Below are 24,081 nucleotides of genomic sequence, written 5' to 3' on the forward strand. Positions count from 1 at the left end.
AAAATGTGATACCGGATCCAGGTCGTCCGGCTTTGTTCTGTCCGTCCCGTACTGAGCGACACGGTCACAATCCACGGCTGGGGCCACAATGGCGGCATTGTCATTAATGGAATGGGATACCGGAGACGCCGACTCGCTCCACAGCTCACTTCTATGTTCTTATAAGGGATCATGTATTTCAATATTTCCTTTTAACATTTATTGTAATATTTCCCCTTAAAAAGTATTTTATTTCCCCTATTTATTTTAATATATTTCCCCTTAAATGTTATTTAATATATCCCTTTAAAATGTATTTTAATATTTACCCTAATCATTTTAATATTTCACCTTAAAATTTATTTTAATGTTTCCCCTATATATTTTAATATTTACCCTTAAAATTTATTTTAATATTTCCCCTAATTATTTCAATATTTCACCTTAAAATTTATTGTAATATTTCCCCTATTTACTGTAATATTTCCCCTTACAATTTATTTTAATATTTCCCCCTTAAAAAGTATTTTATTTCCCCTATTATTTTAATATTTTCCCTTACAATGTATTTTAATATTTACCCTTAAAAAGTATTTTAATATTTACCCTATTTATTTTAATATTTCCCTTTATAATTTATTGTAATATTTCCCCTTAAAAAGTATTTTATTTCCCCTATTATTTTAATATTTTCCCTTACAATGTATTTTAACATTTACCCTTAAAAAGTATTTTAATATTTACCCTATTTATTTTTAATATTTCCCTTTATAATTTATTGTAATATTTCCCCTTAAAAAGTATTTTATTTCCCCTATTTATTTTAATATTTCCCCTTAAAACTTATTGTAATATTTCCCCTTAAATGTTATTTTAATATATCCCCTTAAAATGTATTTTAATATTTACCCTTAACATTTATTGTAATATTTCCCCTATTTATTTTAATATTTACCCTTAAAATTTATTGTAATATTTCCCCTATTTATTTTATTATTTACCATTAACAAATTGTATTGTGGTACCTGGTTAGCCAATAAAGGTATCACTCCCAGAATACTTCTGTCATCATTGGGCAGAAAAGTATTCACATTATTTACCATTAAAATTTATTTTAATTATTATTATAGCGCCATTTATTCCATGGCGCTTTACATGTGAGGAGGGGTGTACATAAGAATAATAATCTTAAACAATACAAGTCATAGCTGGTACAGGAGGAATGAGGACCCTGCCCGCGAAGGCTCACAATCAAGTAATATTTTCCTTATTTATTTTAATATATCCCCTTAAAATGTATTTTAATATTTACCCTATTTATTTTCATATTTCCCAAGAAAATTTATTTTAATATTTTGCCTATATATTTTAATATTTCTCCATATTTTTTTTTATATTTCCCCCATGTATTTTAAATTGTATTTTAATATTTTCCCTTAAAATTTATTTTTAATATTTCCCCTATTTATTTTAATAATTCCCCTTAGGCTATGTGCACGCGTTGCGGATTTTTCGCGTTTTTTCGGCGGTTTTCCACAGCAAAACCGCTTAAAAACCGCTTACTTTAAGCATCCCATCATGTTTAATGCATTCTGCAATTTTTGAGCACGTTGCGTTTTTTTCCACGATAAAAACGCTTCACGGAAAAAAAAACGCAGCATGTTCATTAATTTTACGAATTTTTTTGCGGATTTCCCGCTATATTATTGCATTGGGAAGCTCCGGAAAAAAATGCTAAAAATCCGCAAAAAAAAAAAAACCCGCAAAAAAAAAAAAAAAAACGCAAAAAAATACGTGTGTGGATTTCCTGTGAAAGTAGTCCGGATTTGCTCAGGAAAATTCTGCACACTTTCCTGAACGTGTGCACATAGCCTCAAAATGAAAAAAAAAAAAAAAAATGATCTTACGTCCAATTGGTCAAGTATTGTTTCCACATTCAATCCAATGGAGCTGCAATACCGCCCACAACCCATGGGCAAAGGTGGCGCTGCAAGTGAACAGGGAGCACTGATCATTCCATCCATCTAGTTCCATATCGCCACCATGTGGTTATAGTTGGTATTACAGGACAGTCTATTCTAATAAAGTGCCCCTTAATGGGGATCAATCACCAGCTTTCATGTTCTACTTTATTATAAAAAGATCTGATACCTGATGATGCTGGTGTTTTTGCTCTGAAAAAAAAAATTCCAAAGTAGAATGGTTGTATTATTTTTTTTTTGTCTCCCTGATGTTAAATTTAGCGTTTTAGAAGTCCAACTTTAGCGCATTCTAATATCAGTATTATAATATCTAATTGATTTACCTGGTGTAAATGCCGCTGTTCTCCTGAATCCGGCAATGTTTTTCTTTGATTCCTGCGCCTCTCCGTTCCTGAGATATGGCTCTTTCTTCCTAGTATGTAAATATAGTCTTGTTAGCCAAAGGGGCGTGGTCTTCATGGAGACACTCTCCCCCAGAGAAGAGTTCAGGATCACACCAGGTTTGCTATCAATGCTTAGTATGGCAGAGGAGCGCTGCAGCACCACCATGTGGTAATCGCTGGTACTGAATAGATAAATGTGATTGATCCGAGATTATTATAAGAATGATCACTTTATTATCTAATATCCCTGGTGGTCTAGGGCAGTGTAAAGGAAAATGCAAAGATCTCAGGGGATTCAGGGCAGTGAAATATTTCATGTTAGTGTCCCTGGTTATCAATTGGTGGCCCAGATGATCTACAGCGGTAAGGTGATTATCCCTGGTGGTCAGGGGAATTATGAGGTAATTGTTGTATCCTTATCGATTTAGGGGCATAAAGGGGTTAATTTTAGTATCTCTCGTCGTTTGGGGCATTGAAATTTTTATGTTAGTACTCCTGGTGGTCGGGTGCAGATATGTTAGCATCCGTAGTAATCTAGGACATTAAGGGGTTAATGTCATTATTCGTGGTGGTCCTGACTTATAAGGCCACTAAAGTCAGTATCCCTGGTGGTCTGGGCCGGTAAGGGGTTCATTTTAGTATCCCTGTTGGTCTGGTGCACTAAGGGGTTAATGTTTAGCAATCTGTGGTGCCTTGGAGCATTAAGGGGTTAACTTTATTATCCCTGGAGGTTTATGTTAATATCCCTGGTGGTCTGGGGTAGAAAGAAGTTAACGTTAGCATACTTGGTGGTCTGGGGCATTAACGGGTTAATGTTAGTAATTCTTGGTGGTCTGGGGCATTAACTTTACTATCCTTGGTGGTCTAGGGCTTTATGGGATTAATGTCAGTACCCCTGGTGGTCTGGGGTTTTATGGGGTTAATGTCATTACCCCTGGTGGTCTGGGGTTTTACGGGGTTAATGTCAGTATCCCTGGTGGTCTGGGGCTTTATGGGATTAATGTCAGTATCCCTGGTGGTCTGGGGTTTTATGGGGTTAATGTCATTACCCCTGGTGGTCTGGGGTTTTACGGGGTTAATGTCAGTATCCCTGGTGGTCCGGGGCTTTATGGGATTAATGTCAGTATCCCTGGTGGTCTGTTTTTGTGGGGGATTAATGTCATTACCCCTGGTGGTCTGGTTTTTTTTGGGATTAATGTCAGTATCCCTGGTGGTCTGGGGTTTTATGGGGTTAATGTCAGTATCCCTGGTGGTCTGGGGTTTTATGGGGTTAATGTCAGTATCCCTGGTGGTCTGGGGCTTTACGGGGTTAATGTCAGTATCCCTGGTGGTCTGGGGCTTTACGGGGTTAATGTCAGTATCCCTGGTGGTCTGGGGTTTTACGGGGTTAATGTCAGTATCCCTGGTGGTCTGGGGTTTTATGGGGTTAATGTCAGTATCCCTGGTGGTATGGGGCTTTATGGGGTTAATGTCAGTATCCCTGGTGGTCCGGGGCTTTATGGGATTAATGTCAGTATCCCTGGTGGTCTGTTTTTGTGGGGGATTAATGTCATTACCCCTGGTGGTCTGGGTTTTTTTGGGATTAATGTCAGTATCCCTGGTGGTCTGGGGTTTTATGGGGTTAATGTCAGTATCCCTGGTGGTCTGGGGTTTTATGGGGTTAATGTCAGTATCCCTGGTGGTCTGGGGTTTTATGGGGTTAATGTCAGTATCCCTGGTGGTCTGGGGCTTTACGGGGTTAATGTCAGTATCCCTGGTGGTCTGGGGCTTTATAGGGTTAATGTCAGTATCCCTGGTGGTCTGGGGTTTTACAGGGTTAATGTCAGTATCCCTGGTGGTCTGGGGTTTTATGGGGTTAATGTCAGTATCCCTGGTGGTATGGGGCTTTATGGGGTTAATGTCAGTATCCCTGGTGGTCTGGGGCTTTATGGGGTTAATGTCAGTATCCCTGGTGGTCTGGGGTTTTACGGGATTAATGTCAGTATCCCTGGTGGTCTGGGGTTTTACGGGATTAATGTCAGTATCTCTGGTGGTCTGGGGTTTTACAGGATTAATGTCAGTATCTCTGGTGGTCTGGGGTTTTATGGGGTTAATGTCAGTATCCCTGGTGGTCTGGGGTTTTACGGGGTTAATGTCAGTATCTCTGGTGGTCTGGGGTTTTATGGGGTTAATGTCAGTATCTCTGGTGGTCTGGGGTTTTATGGGGTTAATGTCAGTATCCCTGGTGGTCTGGGGTTTTACGGGATTAATGTCAGTATCCCTGGTGGTCTGGGGTTTTACGGGATTAATGTCAGTATCCCTGGTGGTCTGGGGTTTTACGGGGTTTATGTCAGTATCCCTGGTGGTCTGGGGTTTTACGGGGTTTATGTCAGTATCCCTGGTGGTCTGGGGTTTTACGGGGTTTATGTCAGTATCCCTGGTGGTCTGGGGTTTTACGGGATTAATGTCAGTATCTCTGGTGGTCTGGGGTTTTACGGGATTAATGTCAGTATCTCTGGTGGTCTGGGGTTTTACGGGGTTAATGTCAGTATCTCTGGTGGTCTGGGGTTTTACTGGGTTAATGTCAGTATCCCTGGTGGTCTGGGGTTTTACGGGGTTAATGTCAGTATCCCTGGTGGTCTGGGGTTTTACGGGGTTAATGTCAGTATCCCTGGTGGTATGGGGCTTTATGGGGTTAATGTCAGTATCCCTGGTGGTCTGGGGCTTTAAGGGGTTAATGTCAGTATCCCTGGTGGTCTGGGGTTTTACGGGGTTAATGTCAGTATCCCTGGTGGTCTGGGGTTTTATGGGATTAATGTCAGTATCCCTGGTGGTCTGGGGTTTTACGGGGTTAATGTCAGTATCCCTGGTGGTCTGGGGTTTTACGGGGTTAATGTCAGTATCTCTGGTGGTCTGGGGTTTTACGGGATTAATGTCAGTATCTCTGGTGGTCTGGGGTTTTACGGGGTTAATGTCAGTATCCCTGGTGGTCTGGGGTTTTATGGGGTTAATGTCAGTATCTCTGGTGGTCTGAGGCATTAAGGAGTTAATATGTGTCCCTGGTGGTCTGGGGTTTTACGGGATTAATGTACAGTAAGTTTCCTTGGTGGTCTGAGGCATTAAGGAGTTAATATGTGTCCCTGGTGGTCTGGAGCAGCACCCATCATATGGGCAAGTATTGGGGCGCAGGTGGGTGCTGCCTGTGAGCATGTCCTTGCAGGCTCAGGTCCTGCTCTGCCCCTGACATGTGTTCAGTGCAGCTCCCCCTGGTGGTGGCAGGAGACTTATATATATTATATTATATTATATATTATATATATTATTCCCTTTACAAGGTTTCCATCCCCCTGAATTCCTGAATTTTAGTCACTTCTGTTTTCTGACTTTTTTTTGCGTTTATTACTAGTTTGGTCACCGCCGCTCACCATACAGTGAGGACTTCAAACCCCTCCCATTTGCAAAGCTGGAGACTACAGCTCCCGGCGTGCCCCGCTCTGGGGAGGAGAATCACGTGATGGGTTTCGCTGTTGTGACGTCCTCCTCTGCCGGGTGTGCAGCTGCCAGATGAGCGGACGCCGGGAGGAGGACGGAGCGGAGCGGGGGACGCTGCGGCAGGTGCGAGGCGCCTCCGTGCACGCAGGGGAGACCAGTGTGAATAGTGTTATAAGGGGCAGCGGGGATTCATGGGAATTTTTAAAGCGATACACCCACACTAACCCACTGTATGAATAGCATGGAGGTGGATGGAGCCTAGGAGGATCCCTTTAAGGGTTCTGTTTGTGTCGGAGGACCCTTTAATACCAATGTTTTTTCTCCTTTCCTACCAGTGACGGCAGACTGCCCCCGATGAGGCGCCGGTGTGAGGGCTGATCCACGACGAGCCGCCGCCATGGAGTTCCCGGTGTCGCCCCGCAGAGCGGCCGCCCGCAGGGGGCTCTGCGCACAGTACACACATCACCACCTGGCCGTTTTCCTTCTCACGTTTTTCAGGTGGGTGATTGAGGCTGTGGGTCATGTGACAGCTGGCGGTAGCGGTCTCCTGTGATGGGGCAGTGGTGGCACTCAGCGCCCCCCAGAGGAGCACCGACACCGCCGGCCCGGGGCTACTGCATGTCCAGGAGGAACGAGTCCCAGCACCTGCACGTCCTCCTGCCTGGAGCCTGGTGCCCGTGCCTTCCTCTAGTTGGGGGGAGCCTCTGGCGCCTTCCTCTATTTGGGGGGAGCCTCTGGCGCCTTCCTCTATTTGGGGGGAGCCTCTGGCGCCTTCCTCTATTTGGGGGGAGCCTCTGGCGCCTTTCTCTATTTGGGGGGAGCCTCTGGCGCCTTTCTCTATTTGGGGGGGGGGACCTTCTGGCGCCTTCCTCTATTTGGGGGGGGGGACCTTCTGGCGCCTTCCTCTATTTGGGGGGAGCCTCTGGCGCCTTCCTCTATTTGGAGGGAGCCTCTGGCGCCTTCCTCTATTTGGAGGGAACCTCTGGCGCCTTCCTCTATTTGGGGGGGGGGGACCTTCTGGCGCCTTCCTCTATTTGGAGGGAGCCTCTGGCGCCTTCCTCTATTTGGGGGGGGGGACCTTCTGGCGCCTTCCTCTATTTGGAGGGAGCCTCTGGCGCCTTCCTCTATTTGGAGGGAGCCTCTGGCGCCTTCCTCTATTTGGAGGGAGCCTCTGGCGCCTTCCTCTATTTGGAGGGAGCCTCTGGCGCCTTCCTCTATTTGGAGGGAGCCTCTGGCGCCTTCCTCTATTTGGGGGGGGGGGGACCTTCTGGCGCCTTCCTCTATTTGGGGGGAGCCTCTGGCGCCTTCCTCTATTTGGAGGGAGCCTCTGGCGCCTTCCTCTATTTGGAGGGAGCCTCTGGCGCCTTCCTCTATTTGGAGGGAGCCTCTGGCGCCTTCCTCTATTTGGAGGGAGCCTCTGGCGCCTTCCTCTATTTGGAGGGAGCCTCTGGCGCCTTCCTCTATTTGGAGGGAGCCTCTGGCGCCTTCCTCTATTTGGTGGGAGCCTCTGGCGCCTTCCTCTATTTGGAGGGAGCCTCTGGCGCCTTCCTCTATTTGGGGGGGGGGGGACCTTCTGGCGCCTTCCTCTATTTGGAGGGAGCCTCTGGCGCCTTCCTCTATTTGGAGGGAGCCTCTGGCGCCTTCCTCTATTTGGAGGGAGCCTCTGGCGCCTTCCTCTATTTGGGGGGGGGGGAACCTTCTGGCGCCTTCCTCTATTTGGGGGGAGCCTCTGGCGCCATTCTCTATTTGGGGGGAGCCTCTGGCGCCATTCTCTATTTGGGGGGAGCCTCTGGCGCCTTCCTCTATTTGGGGGGAGCCTCTGGCGCCTTCCTCTATTTGGGGGGAGCCTCTGGCGCCTTCCTCTATTTGGGGGGGGGGGGGACCTTCTGGCGCCTTCCTCTATTTGGGGGGGAGCCTCTGGCGCCATTCTCTATTTGGGGGGAGCCTCTGGCGCCTTCCTCTATTTGGGGGGGGGGACCTTCTGGCGCCTTCCTCTATTTGGGGGGAGCCTCTGGCGCCTTCCTCTATTTGGGGGGAGCCTCTGGCGCCTTCCTCTATTTGGGGGGAGCCTCTGGCGCCTTCCTCTATTTGGGGGGAGCCTCTGGCGCCTTCCTCTATTTGGGGGGAGCCTCTGGCGCCTTTCTCTATTTGGGGGGAGCCTCTGGCGCCTTCCTCAATTTGGGGGGAGCCTCTGGCGCCTTCCTCTATTTGGGGGGAGCCTCTGGCGCCTTCCTCTATTTGGGGGGGGGGGACCTTCTGTCGCCTTCATCTATTTGGGGGGGGGGGACCTTCTGGCGCCTTCCTCTATTTGGGGGGAGCCTCTGGCGCCATTCTCTATTTGGGGGGAGCCTCTGGCGCCTTCCTCTATTTGGGGGGGGGGGGACCTTCTGGCGCCTTCCTCTATTTGGGGGGGGGGGGGGGACCTTCTGGCGCCTTCCTCTATTTGGGGGGAGCCTCTGGCGCCATTCTCTATTTGGGGGGAGCCTCTGGCGCCTTCCTCTATTTGGGGGGGGGGGACCTTCTGGCGCCTTCCTCTATTTGGGGGGAGCCTCTGGCGCCTTCCTCTATTTGGGGGGAGCCTCTGGCGCCTTCCTCTATTTGGGGGGAGCCTCTGGCGCCTTCCTCAATTTGGGGGGAGCCTCTGGCGCCTTCCTCTATTTGGGGGGAGCCTCTGGCGCCTTTCTCTATTTGGGGGGAGGCGCCATTCTCTATTTGGGGGGTGCCCGTGCCTTTCTCAGCCTGGAGGGGGGCCCTGGCTCCTGCGCGCTGCACAGGTATGAGATGTGATCCGTCCCTTTCCTCTGGCAGCGGTGTTTCCCAGCAGATGCTGCGTTCTGCCATTTTCTGGATTACCAGACGTCCCCATGATTCGTTCCTTTTGCACACGTCTGTACGGCCGCAGGGCGCGGGCTCCTTTCCCCTGTGCTGTAGTCTCATGATTCCTGTTGGCCGCCGTCCCAGACTCGCCCGGTCTGACCGGTATTCCAGGTGAAGCTGTCGGGGCGTGCTGATTGGCTGCGATACGTCGGACTGTTTGCTGTCAGTGATTGGACTCCTCCGTCCGATAATCCGGCATGTTTGGCGGCTGACCCCCTCTCTTGCTCCGCAGCTACTCTCTGCTCCACGCCTCCAGGAAGGCGTTCAGTAACGTGAAGGTCAGCATCAGCAACCAGTGGACCCCGACCGACCTGAACGTCTCCGTCTATAACGTGGACCCCAACGTGGTGAGCCCCCCCCGATCCACAGATGCTGATAATCCGCCGTGCCGTGAGATGGGGGTGGGGTGTAAAATCTGTTTTAACTCTTTCAGACCTGGAATGACAATCATCTATTTCCCAACGACAAGCCGGCCACCATCTTCCTGGGGCTACTGGACACCATCTTCCTCTTCGCGTATGCAACGGTGAGTCTGAGTCGCCGTCCCTTTAAAGGATCTTTTGATCTCCCAAGGCTGATCGTACCGTGCCTTTAAATCCGCGTCGGACGATTTCTTATATCATCGGTGGTCGCTGATTATGGGCACGAGACCCTCGGTCCTACAGGTCAGATCACGTCCTTGAGGTTCGGAGGCCGAGCCGGCGCCCGGTTCTAACCTGCAGCTGTCGGGCCATGCTGGGAGTTGTAGTTCATTCCAAGAGCAAATCAGACGACCTGAGTATTTGCTTATTATTCCACACCTTAAAGGGTGAACTTTAGGATTTAGGACATGAATCAGCATGTGTATTGTCCAGCACTGTGATTGGCTGCAGCGGTCACAAGGCTGGAAGTACAGAGATCAGTGGGGACTCGGGAATCATGAATGCAGAATCCGTCACATATTACCTTTTTAATTTTGACCTTTTTTTTTTATAAATCTTTTTATTTATTTATTTTATGCGCCCAGACATCCCCTTTAAGGGCTCCTTTTTTTTTTTTTTTTTTTTTTGGGTGGGGTGGATAATCAAATTTCATGCATTTTTTTTTTTTTTTTTTTTTTTTTGCGCCCAGACATCCCCTTTAAGGGCTCCTTTTTTATGGGTGGGGTGGATAATCAAATTTCGTGCGTTTTTATTTATTTTTTTTATTTTTTTTCCCTACCATTTATCTGAGAAAAATGCTGCAAAAAGTTGCATGTGAATCCAATCTAAAGAGGGGCTTCCTATTAAAGGGATTGTCCTCTTAAAGGGTTCAGGGGCTCTAGTATTCCTGCAGCGCCCCCAGAGGGGATAGGAAGCATTGCGCAGTGTGTCCTATGTAGCTGCTCGTCCCTCCTCCTGTGTGAGGGATCCCTTATGTCCTGTGGTTTTTTTTGTTCTGGTCGCAGGGTCTCTTTATCAGCGGGGTCATCGGGGATCGGTTGAACATACGCTACGTCCTTACTTTTGGCATGTGCTCGTCCGCAGTAACGGTGAGTAACGGCTGCACCTGTTCCAGGAACTTACCACTAGATGGCACCATAACAGCAGAATATAATTTTCCCTAGAAACAGCGCCTCTTTTGTCTAGTGGCCATGTCCGGTACTGCAGCTTTCAGTTTACATTAAAAAAAATTAATAAATACATACAAAAAATCATATATACCTTCCTCCCTATTGGTGAAAGGGTATCAGGTGACTGCTGCAGCCAATCAGCGACTTCTGTTTTGCTGCAGCGGTGATGTTTCATCTTGGCCAGAAGAAACAGTATTCAGAGTGTAAGTACATTAGCGATTTAGTACATGTTTTTTTCATTTGGTCAATAATTAGACAACTCCACCCTCAGGCCCCCCCCCCCCCCCCTTCCTTTTTTTAATGGCACTAAGCTGCAATACCAGGTACTGCCACCAGTCACAGGTGGCGCTGTTTCTGGCAGGGAGTTGACATTTCCGAACATTACACAACCCCTGGAACCTAATGAGACGCTCGGAAGCCTCCACCCCTGTGGGGTTATGGGGTGGGGCGGCCATAGATGTCAGGGTTTCAGGAATCGGAGGCTGTTTCCTGTAGAGAGAAGGTTCCTCTTGGCCGCGAGGTTTCACAACCCGTTACTAAATCTCTGTCTCTTCGACTGCCGACAGGTTAATTCTGCTTCTTTAAGGTGGAGACCGATGTAACCGCTTCATTGGGGAATGGTACGATGGCCGCCTCCTTCCTGTCATGTGACCCTGTCCCCTCCCCTTTGTCTATTTCAGATGTTCGTGTTCGGCACAGTCACCGAATGGCTGCACTTCTACAATAAGATCTTCTACTGCGTCACGTGGGTGATTAACGGGCTTCTGCAATCGACAGGGTGGCCCTGCGTGGTGGCCGTCATGGGGAACTGGTTCGGGAAATCGGGGTACGCTTTTGACCTTTTTTTTTTTTTTTCTTTTTTAATGTATTTTCCATCATTGTAAACAGGGAATCGGCCGATCAGTGAGCGATCAGCTGGCAGCAAGTGGTCAGTTTCCCTGCAGTGACACCACTGGAGAAATGAGGTATTACACTCTGGTCCATTCAGATCAATGAACCCAGGATAGGACGGGTCCTCCAAGAGCCAAGAGATGAGGATCCTGAACAGAGGGGGACCCCCGCCCCATCTGAATTCTATGACGGAGTTTATTGAACAACCCCTTTAAGTAGCAGTATCACTGCTGCCCGCCAATTATTTTGGTGCGCACCTGTTATGTGCCTTTAACAGCTTCGGGTGGATTGGAGCTCCACCCGCAGCCGTTAAGCAGTTAAAATCCCAATCAATCGGCGCCACTGTCACGCAATCATGGGGGTGCCGATGTGTTGTCATGAGAGACAGGGGTCTAAACAAGATCCCCACGCCTGTCATTATAACCGCGATTTCTGTTACACATGGGAGCCCTGAAGCCCTATAGGTACAGCACAGGCGATCGGCTGATCACAGCTTCAAGTCCCCTAAGGGGACTATTAAAGTTTAAAAAAAAAAAAATATGGAAAACTACGTAGAGGAGCCGCTGTGCTGCACTGTCTCTTTATTTTATCAAATAGTGAGGGGATCCTGTCAGATTCACAGCTGATACACCCCTTTAATTGCTGATTGTTCCCCTATATTGGGGCATCCGGCTGTCCGCAGAGTGAGGAGGTGACAACATGTTGTGTTCTTTTTTTTTTTTTTTGCCCCGTACAGGCGCGGAGTGGTGTTCGGACTGTGGAGCGCCTGTGCTTCTGTGGGAAATATTTTGGGGGCTTTCCTTGCATCATCGGTCCTCCAGTATGGATACGAGGTGCGCGGCTGTAGACGGTAATCGGGGGCTGGCTATAGACCCACGAGGCCGGCGAGCCCCCTCTACGATGAGCGGTAGCCATTCCTCTCTCCTGGAGACCTCACCGCTCCCGTGTCTCTCCGCAGTACGCCTTCCTGGTGACGGCTTCGGTGCAGTTTGCCGGAGGGTTGGTTATATTCTTCGGGCTGGTGACCTCGCCGAAAGAGCTGGGTAAGTCGCCGATGGTAACCCGACCATAGGAATCCGTGTCATGGTGCAGTGAGGCCCATCGTCTCCATCATTATATTCACAGGTCTGCCCGATGCTGGGGAGCAGGAGAACGAGAGCGAAGCACAAGAGGAGGAGGCCACCCAACCCCTCATGGATGAGGACGAGGGCGACAACGAGGCCAACTACTCCATACAGGCTCCTAACACTGCTGTCAGTCAAACCAAAGCGATCGGCTTTGTACAGGCCTGCTGCTTACCCGGAGTATTACTGGTGAGCGCCAGTCTTGTTCCATATAGTGGCATGGTCAACTCCAGAGCTGCACTCACTATTCTGCTGGTGCAGTCACTGTGTACATACATTACATTACTGATCCTGAGTTACATCCAGTATTATACTCCAGAGCTGCACTCACTATTCTGCTGGTGCAGTCACTGTGTACATACTTTACATTACTGATCCTGAGTTACATCCTGTATTATACCCCAGAGCTGCACTCACTATTCTGCTGGTGCAGTCACTGTGTACATACATTACTGATCCTGAGTTACATCCTGTATTATCCCCCAGAGCTGCACTCACTATTCTGCTGGTGCAGTCACTGTGTACATACATTACATTACTGATCCTGAGTTACCTCCTGTATTATCCTCCAGAGCTGCACTCACTATTCTGCTGGTGCAGTCACTGTGTACATACATTACATTACTGATCCTGAGTTACATCCTGTTATCCTCCAGAGCTGCACTCACTGTTCTGCTGGTGCAGTCACTGTGTACATACTTTACATTACTGATCCTGAGTTACATCCTGTATTATACCCCAGAGCTGCACTCACTGTGTACATGCATTACATTACTGATCCTAAGTTACATCCTGTATTATACCCCAGAGCTGCACTCACTATTCTGCTGGTGCAGTCACTGTGTACATACATTACTGATCCTGAGTTACATCCTGTATTATACCCCAGAGCTGCACTCACTGTGTACATGCATTACATTACTGATCCTGAGTTACCTCCTGTATTATAATCCAGAGCTGCACTCACTATTCTGCTGGTGCAGTCATAGAATCATAGAATGTTAGTTGGAAGGGACCTCCTGGGTCATCTTGTCCATCCCGCTGCTTAAAGCAAGATTCACTAAATCATCCCACACAGATGTCTGTCCAGCCTCTGTTTGAAGACCTCCATTGAAGGAGAATTCACCACCGCTCGTGGCCGCCTGTTCCACTCTTTGATCACCCTCACTGTCAAAAACAATTTTTTTTCTAATATCTAATGTGTCTCCTCCCGTTCAGTTTCATCCCATTGCTTCTAGTCTTTCCTTGTGCAAATAAAAATATTGATGATTCTAATACAATGTGACAGCCCTTGTGATATTTGTAGACCGCTGTTAAGTGTCCTCCCAGGCTTCTTTTTTGCAAGCTAAACATTCCCAAATCCTGTAACCGTTCCTCATGTGACTGGTCTGCAAACCATGTCCTCATTCTGGTCGCTCTTCTCTGAACTTGCTCCAGATTGTTGATGTGTTTTTTTATTTTTAAATGTGCCCAAAACTGGTCACAGTATTCCAGGTGAGGTCTCACCAAAGAGGAGTAGAGGGCAATAATGACTTTGCATGATCTAGACTGTATGCTTCTGTTAATACATCTCAGAATTGTATTTGCCCTTTTTGCTGCTGCATCACACTGTTGACTCATGTTCAGTCTGTGATCTATTAGTATATCCAAGTTTTTTTCACATGTGCTGTTGCTTAGCCCTATTCCTCCCATTCTGTATATGCTTTTTTCATTTTTATTGCCCAGATGTAGTACTTTGCATTTTTCCTGGTTAAAAACCATTCTGTTGGTTGCTGCCCTCTGCTCCAGTTTATTTATATCCTTTTGAATCCTCTCTCTCCCTTCTCTAGTATTAGTTATCCCTCCTAGCTTTGTGTCATCAGCAAATTTAATCAGTTTACCCTCAATTCCTTCATCTAAATCATTCATAAAGATGTTGAACAATACAGGGCCTAGGACAGAGTCCCGTGGTACCCAACTTGAGACATTCTTCCAACTGGATGTGCAGCCTTTTATGACCACTCTTTTGGTCCGATCACTAAGCCAGTTATGAATCCATCTAACATTTGCCTTGTCCATTCCATACTTAGTCTTTTTTTTTTTCAATAAGGATAGTATGAAATACTTTGTCAAATACTTTGCTGAAGTTAAGATATACTATATCTACAGCATTTCCCTGATCCACCCAGTCAGTGTTTCTGTCATAGAAGAAAATTAAGTTAGTCTGACATGACTTATTAGTTACAAACCCATGCTGTTAATCACTTCATTCTTATCCAGGTACTTGCATACATGTTGTTTAATAATTTGTTCAAAGATCTTTCCTGGTATGGATGTCAGACTCACCGGCCTACAGTTCCCTGGGTCCACCTTCTTCCCCTTTTTGAACATAGGACCAACATTTGCTCTTCTCCAGTCTTCTGGGACTTCTGTTCTCCAAGAATTTTCAAAGATTATGGAGAGTGGTTCAAAAATTTCTTCTGCTATCTCCTTCAGTACTCTACGGTGTAATTCATCTGGACCTGGAGACTTGAATTCATTTATGTTAGCTAAGTGTTTCCTCGCTATCTTTCTGTTTATAGATATCCTTGATTCTTCTATTCCTTTAATAGGACAGTGAAGATCAGTTGATGTTACATTTCCTATCTGAGAGAAAACAGATTCAAAATAGGAATTTAAAAGTTTGGCCTTTTCAACATCCTTTCTTACCATTTCATCATTTCCATCCTGGAAAAATCTTATAGCATCTTTGACTTTTCTTTTACTTTTGACATATCCCCGAAATCCTGTTTTATTGCTTTTGACGTCTCTTGCAAGCCTTAATTCATTGTCAGCTTTAGATAATCTGAATCGTGCCCTGCAGGTTCTGCAGACAGCATTATATTCTTCTTTAGATAAGCCTCCCTCTTTCCATTTGATAATTATTTCTTCCTTTTTAGCATGTGTTTAAGTTGTGTTTTCATCCATCCTGGTTTCCTTAAATGCTTCCTGTTTTTCCCTCTTCTCCGAATTGTTAACGATTGTGCTTTGATAATCTAATTTTTCAACATTTCCCATCCTTCCTGGACAAAAATGTCCTTAAGGATATCCAGCCATTGGATCCCTCAGATTCTTTTGAGTCCCTTAAAATCTGCCTTTCTGAAATCTAACCTTGAAGTCTGAGTCTTCACAGGTCTTCCTCCTCTAGTTATGCAAAATTCACTACCTCCTAGGGTCCCAGCCACTTTTACCTTCTCAACCATTTGCTCCCTGTTTATAAGGAATGGATCCAAGGTAGCAGATCCTCTTGTTTTCTCCCCTACCATTTGGAAGATAAAATTGTCAGTAAGAGAGGATAAGAATTTGCTCCACCTCTTAGTTTTGCCTGAGAGAGATTCCCAACACATGTCTGAATAGTTGAAATCTCCCATGACAACTATGTCATATTTTCTTTGTGGACAAAGTCTTTTCTTGATGTATTTCTTAATTGTTTTCCTGGTACTGATTCCTGAGCAGTTTGGATGCTGACTGCCTCCCGATCCTCCTGCTTCTCTGGGTAACATGCTTCCGTTCCTCAGTTTCTTCAGATGCGTTTCAAATTTCTTCGTTTTCAGTCACTGTGTACATACATTATATTACTGATCCTGAGTTACCTCCTGTATTATACCCCAGAGCTGCACTCACTATTCTGCTGGTGCAGTCACTGTGTACATACATTACATTACTGATCCTGAGTTACATCCTGTATTATACCCCAGAGCTGCACTCACTATTCTGCTGGTGCAGTCACTGTGTACATACATTATATTACTGATCCTGAGTTACCTCCTGTATTATACCCCAGAGCTGCACTCACTATTCTGCTGGTGCAGTCACTGTGTACATACATTACATTACTGATCCTGAGTTACCTCCTGTATTATACCCCAGAGCTGCACTCACTATTCTGCTGGTGCAGTCACTGTGTACATACATTATATTACTGATCCTGAGTTACCTCCTGTATTAATCTCCAGAGCTGCACTCACTATTCTGCTGGTGCAGTCACTGTGTACATACATTACATTACTGATCCCGAGTTACATCCTGTATTATACTCCAGAGCTGCACTCACTATTCTGCTGGTGCAGTCACTGTGTACATACATTACATTACTGATCCCGAGTTACATCCTGTATTATACTCCAGAGCTGCACTCACTATTCTGCTGGTGCAGTCACTGTGTACATACATTACATTACTGATCCCGAGTTACATCCTGTATTATACTCCAGAGCTGCACTCACTATTCTGCTGGTGCAGTCACTGTGTACATACATTACTGATCCTGAGTTACCTCCTGTATTAATCTCCAGAGCTGCACTCACTATTCTGCTGGTGCAGTCACTGTGTACATACATTACATTACTGATCCTGAGTTACCTCCTGTATTAATCTCCAGAGCTGCACTCACTATTCTGCTGGTGCAGTCACTGTGTACATACATTACATTACTGATCCTGAGTTACATCCTGTATTATACTCCAGAGCTGCACTCACTATTCTGCTGGTGCAGTCACTGTGTACATACATTACATTACTGATCCCGAGTTACATCCTGTATTATACTCCAGAGCTGCACTCACTATTCTGCTGGTGCAGTCACTGTGTACATACATTACATTACTGATCCCGAGTTACATCCTGTATTATACTCCAGAGCTGCACTCACTATTCTGCTGGTGCAGTCACTGTGTACATACATTACTGATCCTGAGTTACCTCCTGTATTAATCTCCAGAGCTGCACTCACTATTCTGCTGGTGCAGTCACTGTGTACATACATTACATTACTGATCCTGAGTTACCTCCTGTATTAATCTCCAGAGCTGCACTCACTATTCTGCTGGTGCAGTCACTGTGTACATACATTACATTACTGATCCTGAGTTACATCCTGTATTATACTCCAGAGCTGCACTCACTATTCTGCTGGTGCAGTCACTGTGTACATACATTACATTACTGATCCCGAGTTACATCCTGTATTATACTCCAGAGCTGCACTCACTATTCTGCTGGTGCAGTCACTGTGTACATACATTACATTACTGATCCCGAGTTACATCCTGTATTATACTCGAGCTGCACTCACTATTCTGCTGGTGCAGTCACTGTGTACATACATTACTGATCCTGAGTTACCTCCTGTATTAATCTCCAGAGCTGCACTCACTATTCTGCTGGTGCAGTCACTGTGTACATACATTACATTACTGATCCCGAGTTACATCCTGTATTATACCCCAGAGCTGCACTCACTATTCTGCTGGTGCAGTCACTGTGTACATACATTACTGATCCTGAGTTACATCCTGTATTAATCTCCAGAGCTGCACTCACTATTCTGATGGTGCAGTCACTGTGTACATACATTACTGATCCTGAGTTACCTCCTGTATTATACCCCAGAGCTGCACTCCCTATTCTGCTGGTGCAGTCACTGTGTACATACATTACATTACTGATCCTGAGTTACATCCTGTATTATACTCCAGAGCTGCACTCACTATTCTGCTGGTGCAGTCACTGTGTACATACATTATATTACTGATCCTGAGTTACATCCTGTATTCTACCCCAGAACTGCACTCACTATTCTGCTGGTGCAGTCACTGTGTACATACATTACATTACTGATCCTCCTGGGTTACATCCTGTATTATACCCCAGAGCTGCACTCACTATTCTGCTGGTGCAGTCACTGTGTACATACATTACATTACTGATCCTCCTGGGTTACATCCTGTATTATACCCCAGAGCTGCACTCACTATTCTGATGGTGCAGTCACTGTGTACATACATTACTGATCCTGAGTTACCTCCTGTATTATACCCCAGAGCTGCACTCCCTATTCTGCTGGTGCAGTCACTTTGTACATACATTACATTACTGATCCTGAGTTACATCCTGTATTATACTCCAGAGCTGCACTCACTATTCTGCTGGTGCAGTCACTGTGTACATACATTACTGATCCTGAGTTACATCCTGTATTATACCCCAGAGCTGCACTCACTATTCTGCTGGTGCAGTCACTGTGTACATACATTACATTACTGATCCTGAGTTACATCCTGTATTATACCCCAGAGCTGCACTCACTATTCTGCTGGTGCAGTCACTGTGTACATACATTACATTACTGATCCTGAGTTATAGCCTGTATTATACTCCAGAGCTGCACTCACTATTCTGCTGGTGCAGTCACTGTGTACATACATTACATTACATTACTGATCCTGAGTTACATCCTGTATTATACTCCAGAGCTGCACTCACTATTCTGCTGGTGCAGTCACTGTGTACATACATTACATTACTGACCCTGAGTTACATCCTGTGTTATATTCCAGAGCTGCACTCACTATTCTGCTGGTGCAGTCACTGTGTACATACATTACATTACTGATCCTGATTTACATCCTGTATTATACTCCAGAGCTGCACTCACTATTCTGCTGGTGCAGTCACTGTGTACATACATTACTGATCCTGAGTTACATCCTGTATTATACCCCAGAGCTGCACTCACTATTCTGCTGGTGCAGTCACTGTGTACATACATTACATTACTGATCCTGAGTTACCTCCTGTATTATACCCCAGAGCTGCACTCACTATTCTGCTGGTGCAGTCACTGTGTACATACATTACATTACTGATCCTGCATTACATCCTGTATTATACCCCAGAGCTGCACTCACTATTCTGCTGGTGCAGTCACTGTGTACATACATTACTGATCCTGAGTTATATCCTGTATTATACTCCAGAGCTGCACTCACTATTCTGCTGGTGCAGTCACTGTGTACATACATTACATTACTGATCCTGAGTTACATCCTGTATTATACCCCAGAGCTGCACTCACTATTCTGCTGGTGCAGTCACTGTGTACATACATTACTGATCCTGAGTTATATCCTGTATTATACTCCAGAGCTGCACTCGCACTGAATTACTTTTCTCTGCATGTGCTTTCAGTGACCAGTACGTGGCACCAGTCTGGCTTCTCCATAGGAATGTATTATGGCAGTGGAGGTTGTTGCCTCGCTATGAGAAATACATAATACCTTTGCCATATGATTATGGCCCCTACAATTGTTATCACCCAGCTTTCCTGAATCCAGAACTGAAAATCTGCAGCCCGTCTGATTTGGGGGTGACCACCTTTATGGGATTCCTTTTGATAGTCGTTATTGCTGTTCAGCCCCATTTACCATAGTAAGAATGAGCTGCAATACCAGACATGTCCTGTAGGTAAAGGGGGCGCTGTTTGTGGAGACGCTGCTCTGATTCCGTAGGTGTAATCTCTGTTCTCTTGTGTAGTATTCTCTGGCTTACGCCTGTCTGAAGTTGGTCAACTATTCCTTCTTCTTCTGGCTGCCCTTTTACCTGAGCATTAACTTCCACTGGAAGGAGGCCGAGGCCGACCAGCTGTCCATCTGGTACGACATAGGCGGAATCATAGGTGAGGGATTATTTGTTTCCTCTCAGACTCCCATAGGAATCGCTTGGTCATAAAGTGTTTCGCTCTGCCTCCTCCTTCAGGTGGCACCATCCAGGGATGGATCTCTGACCTGATGCAGAAGAGGTCCCCGGTCCTGGCCATGAGTCTGCTGCTCGCCGTGGGCTCCTTGTTTGGATACAGCCGTGAGTCGCTGTGGTGTGTCGGGGTGATCCCAGTACAAACCAGTACATAGGTTGCTGGTATCGGCCGACTATACTGGGTGGTCTTGGTGTTTCGCAGAGAAAGGGGAAGTAGATAACGTCTATTGCTGCCGCCTCTGCGGTTTCCCTCGAGATCAGGGATTGATGTGATTTATCTCATTAGCTGCCATAAGAAAGCTGAGGGTTTGGTATAGTGTCTCGTCGTCGGGTGGAGTTAACTGCTGATTTTCCTATTCTTAGGTTCACCGAACAGTAAGCCGATCAACGGCCTCCTCATGGCAATCACAGGTACGGCTCCCTAATGCTCAGACTGCCCCTTTAAATAAATTTAATCCCAAATCCTAATTTATATTATGCCCCTTTCTTGAAATAAAGTGTCATCCATGACCACCTTCTTTTTGGGGGGCTGCGCTTACTTTGCGATGTGCACAGTGACAGTGCGCTCTTTCGCTGATTCAGATCAGGGATAATGAGGCGGCAACCGAGCGCACTGGCACTGCACTTTGTAAGACGGATATCCAGTGTGCAGAGACCAGAGAAGCCCCTGCAAGTGATATCACTTGCGGGGACGACACTGGTTTCTGCAAGCAAGGTATTTGTCTTACAACGTGCACTGACAGTGCGCTCTGTTGCCGTTTAGTTAATACCGATCTGAGCAAAAGTGACACCGCCCATACGCGTTTACAAATGTCAGCCCCTGGGGGTTGGGAACGAGAGAAGACCAGCAATACTGGCAAACCATTGTCTAACCCTTACTGGAAAATGTGTTTTTTCGTAGGATTTTTCATCGGGGGTCCCTCCAACATGATCAGTTCTGCAATCTCTGCGGACCTCGGGCGGCAGGAGATGGTCAGAGGCAGCAGCGAGGCTCTGGCCACGGTCACCGGCATCGTGGACGGTACAGGCAGCGTCGGGGCCGCGTTAGGCCAGGTAGGTTCATGAGTCGTGGATAATGCCTGTCTGGGGTGCATGAATATAATCTACAGAGGCCAGTCAGTTCAGCTCTATGGAGCGTGTAGGAAGTAAGGTCGGCTATATAAAGGAGAATTCACACTTTTTTAAATAAATATATATATATAATTTGGCTAGTGTTTGTAAAAACAAGTAATTTTGCAATTTACTGCTTGTTAAAATTTGCGGCCGTTCTGGAGATATTAACACTTTTTGCTTATAAACTAGAAAGCAGCAGTGGTCGGTCTCCTAGGCAACGAGCTGTAAACAAAAGAAAAACGTTAATATTTCAAGAACGGATGCAAATTTTAACAAGCGGTAAATTGCAAAATTGCTTTTTCTTTCCTTCTCTATCCGACACACTATCAATTTATGAAGCCGGAAAGAACCCTTCAGCCCCGTAACTGTATGGCATGGGTTGCATGCCAAAGGGATATATCTGGTGAATGCAGGGGTGCAGTGCACTCAGCTGTGACCGTACAAGTGTGGGCAGATCACAGCCCCCGATACGTGTGTGGCTATAAGTTTCCTCTGCAGTGAAAGCCCAGTTGTGACAGGATATATCGCAGACACGAGATGGATCTGTATTGTCCATGTATGACTACTCCGGGTCTGACTCTCTCTCTCCCGCAGGTGCTGGTGTCGGTGATACAGGGAGCTCTGGGCTGGATGTGGGTTTTCTATTTCTTCATCCTTATGGTAAGAGAAGAATTTATTATCCCATTTCCTTTCTATGATATTTTTTGGGGGGGTTATATATATTTTTGTCTGCAGCCTACTATTTTCGTCAACCTGGTGAAGTTTCATTTTGGCTCAGATCAGTATTAATGAAACTGCGACGGAGCGCACTGTCATTCACTTTACAATGTGCACTGACAGTGCTCTGTTATTCACTTTACAGTGTGCACTGACAGTGCGCTCTGTTACTCACTTTACAATGTGCACTGACAGTGCTCTGTTATTCGCTTTACAATGTGCACTGACAGTGCTCTGTTCACTTTACAATGTGCACTGACAGTGCTCGATTACTCATTTTACAGTGCACTGACAGTGCGCTCTGTTACTCTCTTTACAATGCACTGACAGTGCTCTGTTATTTGCTTTACAACGTGCACTGACAGTGCTCGATTACTCATTTTACAGTGCACTGACAGTGCGCTCTGTTACTCTCTTTACAATGCACTGACAGTGCTCTGTTATTTGCTTTACAACGTGCACTGACTGCTCTGTTACTCGCTTTACAATGTGCACTGACAGTGCTCTGTTATTTGCTTTACAACGTGCACTGACAGTGCTCTGTTACTCACTTTACAATGTGCACTGACAGTGCTCTGTTCACTTTACAATGTGCACTGACAGTGCTCGATTACTCATTTTACAGTGCACTGACAGTGCGCTCTGTTACTCGCTTTACAATGCACTGACAGTGCTCTGTTATTTGCTTTACAACGTGCACTGACTGCTCTGTTACTCGCTTTACAATGTGCACTGACAGTGCTCTGTTATTTGCTTTACAACGTGCACTGACAGTGCTCTGTTACTCACTTTACAATGTGCACTGACAGTGCTCTGTTCACTTTACAACGTGCACGGACAGTGCGCTCTGTTACTCACTTTACAATGTGCACTGACAGTGCGCTCTGCTTATTTGTTAACAGAGGATGGGTCACTGCCCTCTTTATTCATTTCAGTGGGCGCTCTGCAAATTTTTTTTTTTTTGAGATCCCGTAGAAATCAATGTCGAGAGCTGCACATGCCAGACACCTCTCCACCCCGAGGGCATACATCGGGGCCACCTAGTGGTGGATTTGCCATAAAAGACCCAGAATGGGACAATCCCATCAATACTTGGTAGATAAATCCTATTACATTTACATAAATATTGGGGAATTGCTTAAATATCAGTCACCTAATATAATTCCAGCATTTCTCTATTTTTGGGGGTGAACCCAAAAATACCCAACATAAAGGGTGTGTCTTTAAATCCCCCCTGCTCTCCCCAGCCATTGACTTTCATCTATGGAGGATCCTGGCTGCCATTCTGTTTTCTTGCAGCACCTCCAGAGGGGAAATGGTGGTACTGCATGGTGCCCAGTGACTCCCATGGGCTGGCCTTACAGGGCACGGACATGTCGGGTCCTCCAAAGACAGAGACAGTGGGGTAGAGAACAGATATAGGGGTCTTTTTACCCACCGGCTGCAGGTGTCCGCTCCTCTATGGTCGCCTAGTTCTGGTCTGTGACTGACCCAAGCTTCCGTTCTCCGCAGACTTTCCTGACCATCCTCTTCATCATTCCTCTGATCGTCCGGGAGATCAGACCAGCATCGAGGAACAGGCGGACGGCTCGGCTGGCGGGGTGACAATTACTACCGATGACCGATGTCAAAACCCGTAAGAGACGCCCGGAGGCATCGCTGACACGGTGACGTCACAGCGCGCAGAAAGGAGGAACAGGAGGGGCTGTGAAGTGTGGATTATTTTCGGCAGGCTGGAAAGCAATTTGTGGGAATAGATTTTTGCCTTTCAATGGTGGTTTTTTTTTTTTGTTTTTTTTTTAAATTTCTCTTTTTTTTTTCTGTCTTAAGATCTTTTGGAGAAGAAATTGAATTATCCGGCGTATTTCTTGCTGACTTGATTCAATTTTTATTCCACAGATCTTAAATCGACAAATAAAAAATAAATAGAATTTTTGGATAGGAGTTGCGGAAAGAAAAAAAAAAAAAAAAAATATATATATATAATTTTTATTTTTTTTTTCCTTTCTCAATTATAATTTATTTATCAAAAATTTGATTATCCGGTCCTTATTTTTTTTCTGACCGCTGTACACACTACATGTGCCATGTACACTACAATTTCCAAGCTGCTTCTGCTTTCACGAGACTCGGACGCCTATATTCTGTGCCTGGGGAACACATAAGTTAGAAAAAAAAAAAAATAAGGCTTTTTTTTTTTATCATTATTATTATTTGTTCTTTCAAGGTTAAAAAAAAAAATTGGAAATTGCGATTTCACCTTTTTTTTTTACTGACAGTTTTATGGTGCAAATCGATCAAAGTCTCACTGACGCTTTAACGGTTTCGCCTCCGGCACGAGGAGGTGACTCTGACATTGGATTGGTCCGTCGGACCTCCTATAAGTGACCTAAAGACTCTTC

At 45.9% G+C, this 24,081-nt stretch overlaps 1 protein-coding gene across 1 annotated transcript; it reads left to right on the top strand.

Moving 5' to 3' along the window:
- Positions 1 to 5,807: 5,807 nt before the first annotated feature.
- On the top strand, positions 5,808 to 23,849 carry SLC37A3 (solute carrier family 37 member 3). The gene is made up of 15 exons (XM_069763275.1): positions 5,808 to 5,938; positions 6,151 to 6,313; positions 8,925 to 9,039; positions 9,126 to 9,218; positions 10,119 to 10,202; positions 10,964 to 11,109; positions 11,911 to 12,007; positions 12,133 to 12,217; positions 12,300 to 12,487; positions 19,631 to 19,772; positions 19,853 to 19,954; positions 20,213 to 20,260; positions 20,751 to 20,902; positions 21,557 to 21,622; positions 23,192 to 23,849. Exons 2-15 carry the CDS (start codon positions 6,213 to 6,215, stop codon positions 23,282 to 23,284), a joined length of 1,512 nt encoding a protein of 503 aa, XP_069619376.1. The 5' UTR covers positions 5,808 to 5,938; positions 6,151 to 6,212; the 3' UTR covers positions 23,285 to 23,849.
- The last annotated feature ends 232 nt before the right edge of the window (positions 23,850 to 24,081 follow it).

The sequence above is a fragment of the Ranitomeya imitator genome, chromosome 4, assembly GCF_032444005.1.
Source record: "Ranitomeya imitator isolate aRanImi1 chromosome 4, aRanImi1.pri, whole genome shotgun sequence".
Taxonomy (NCBI): Eukaryota; Metazoa; Chordata; class Amphibia; order Anura; family Dendrobatidae; genus Ranitomeya; species Ranitomeya imitator.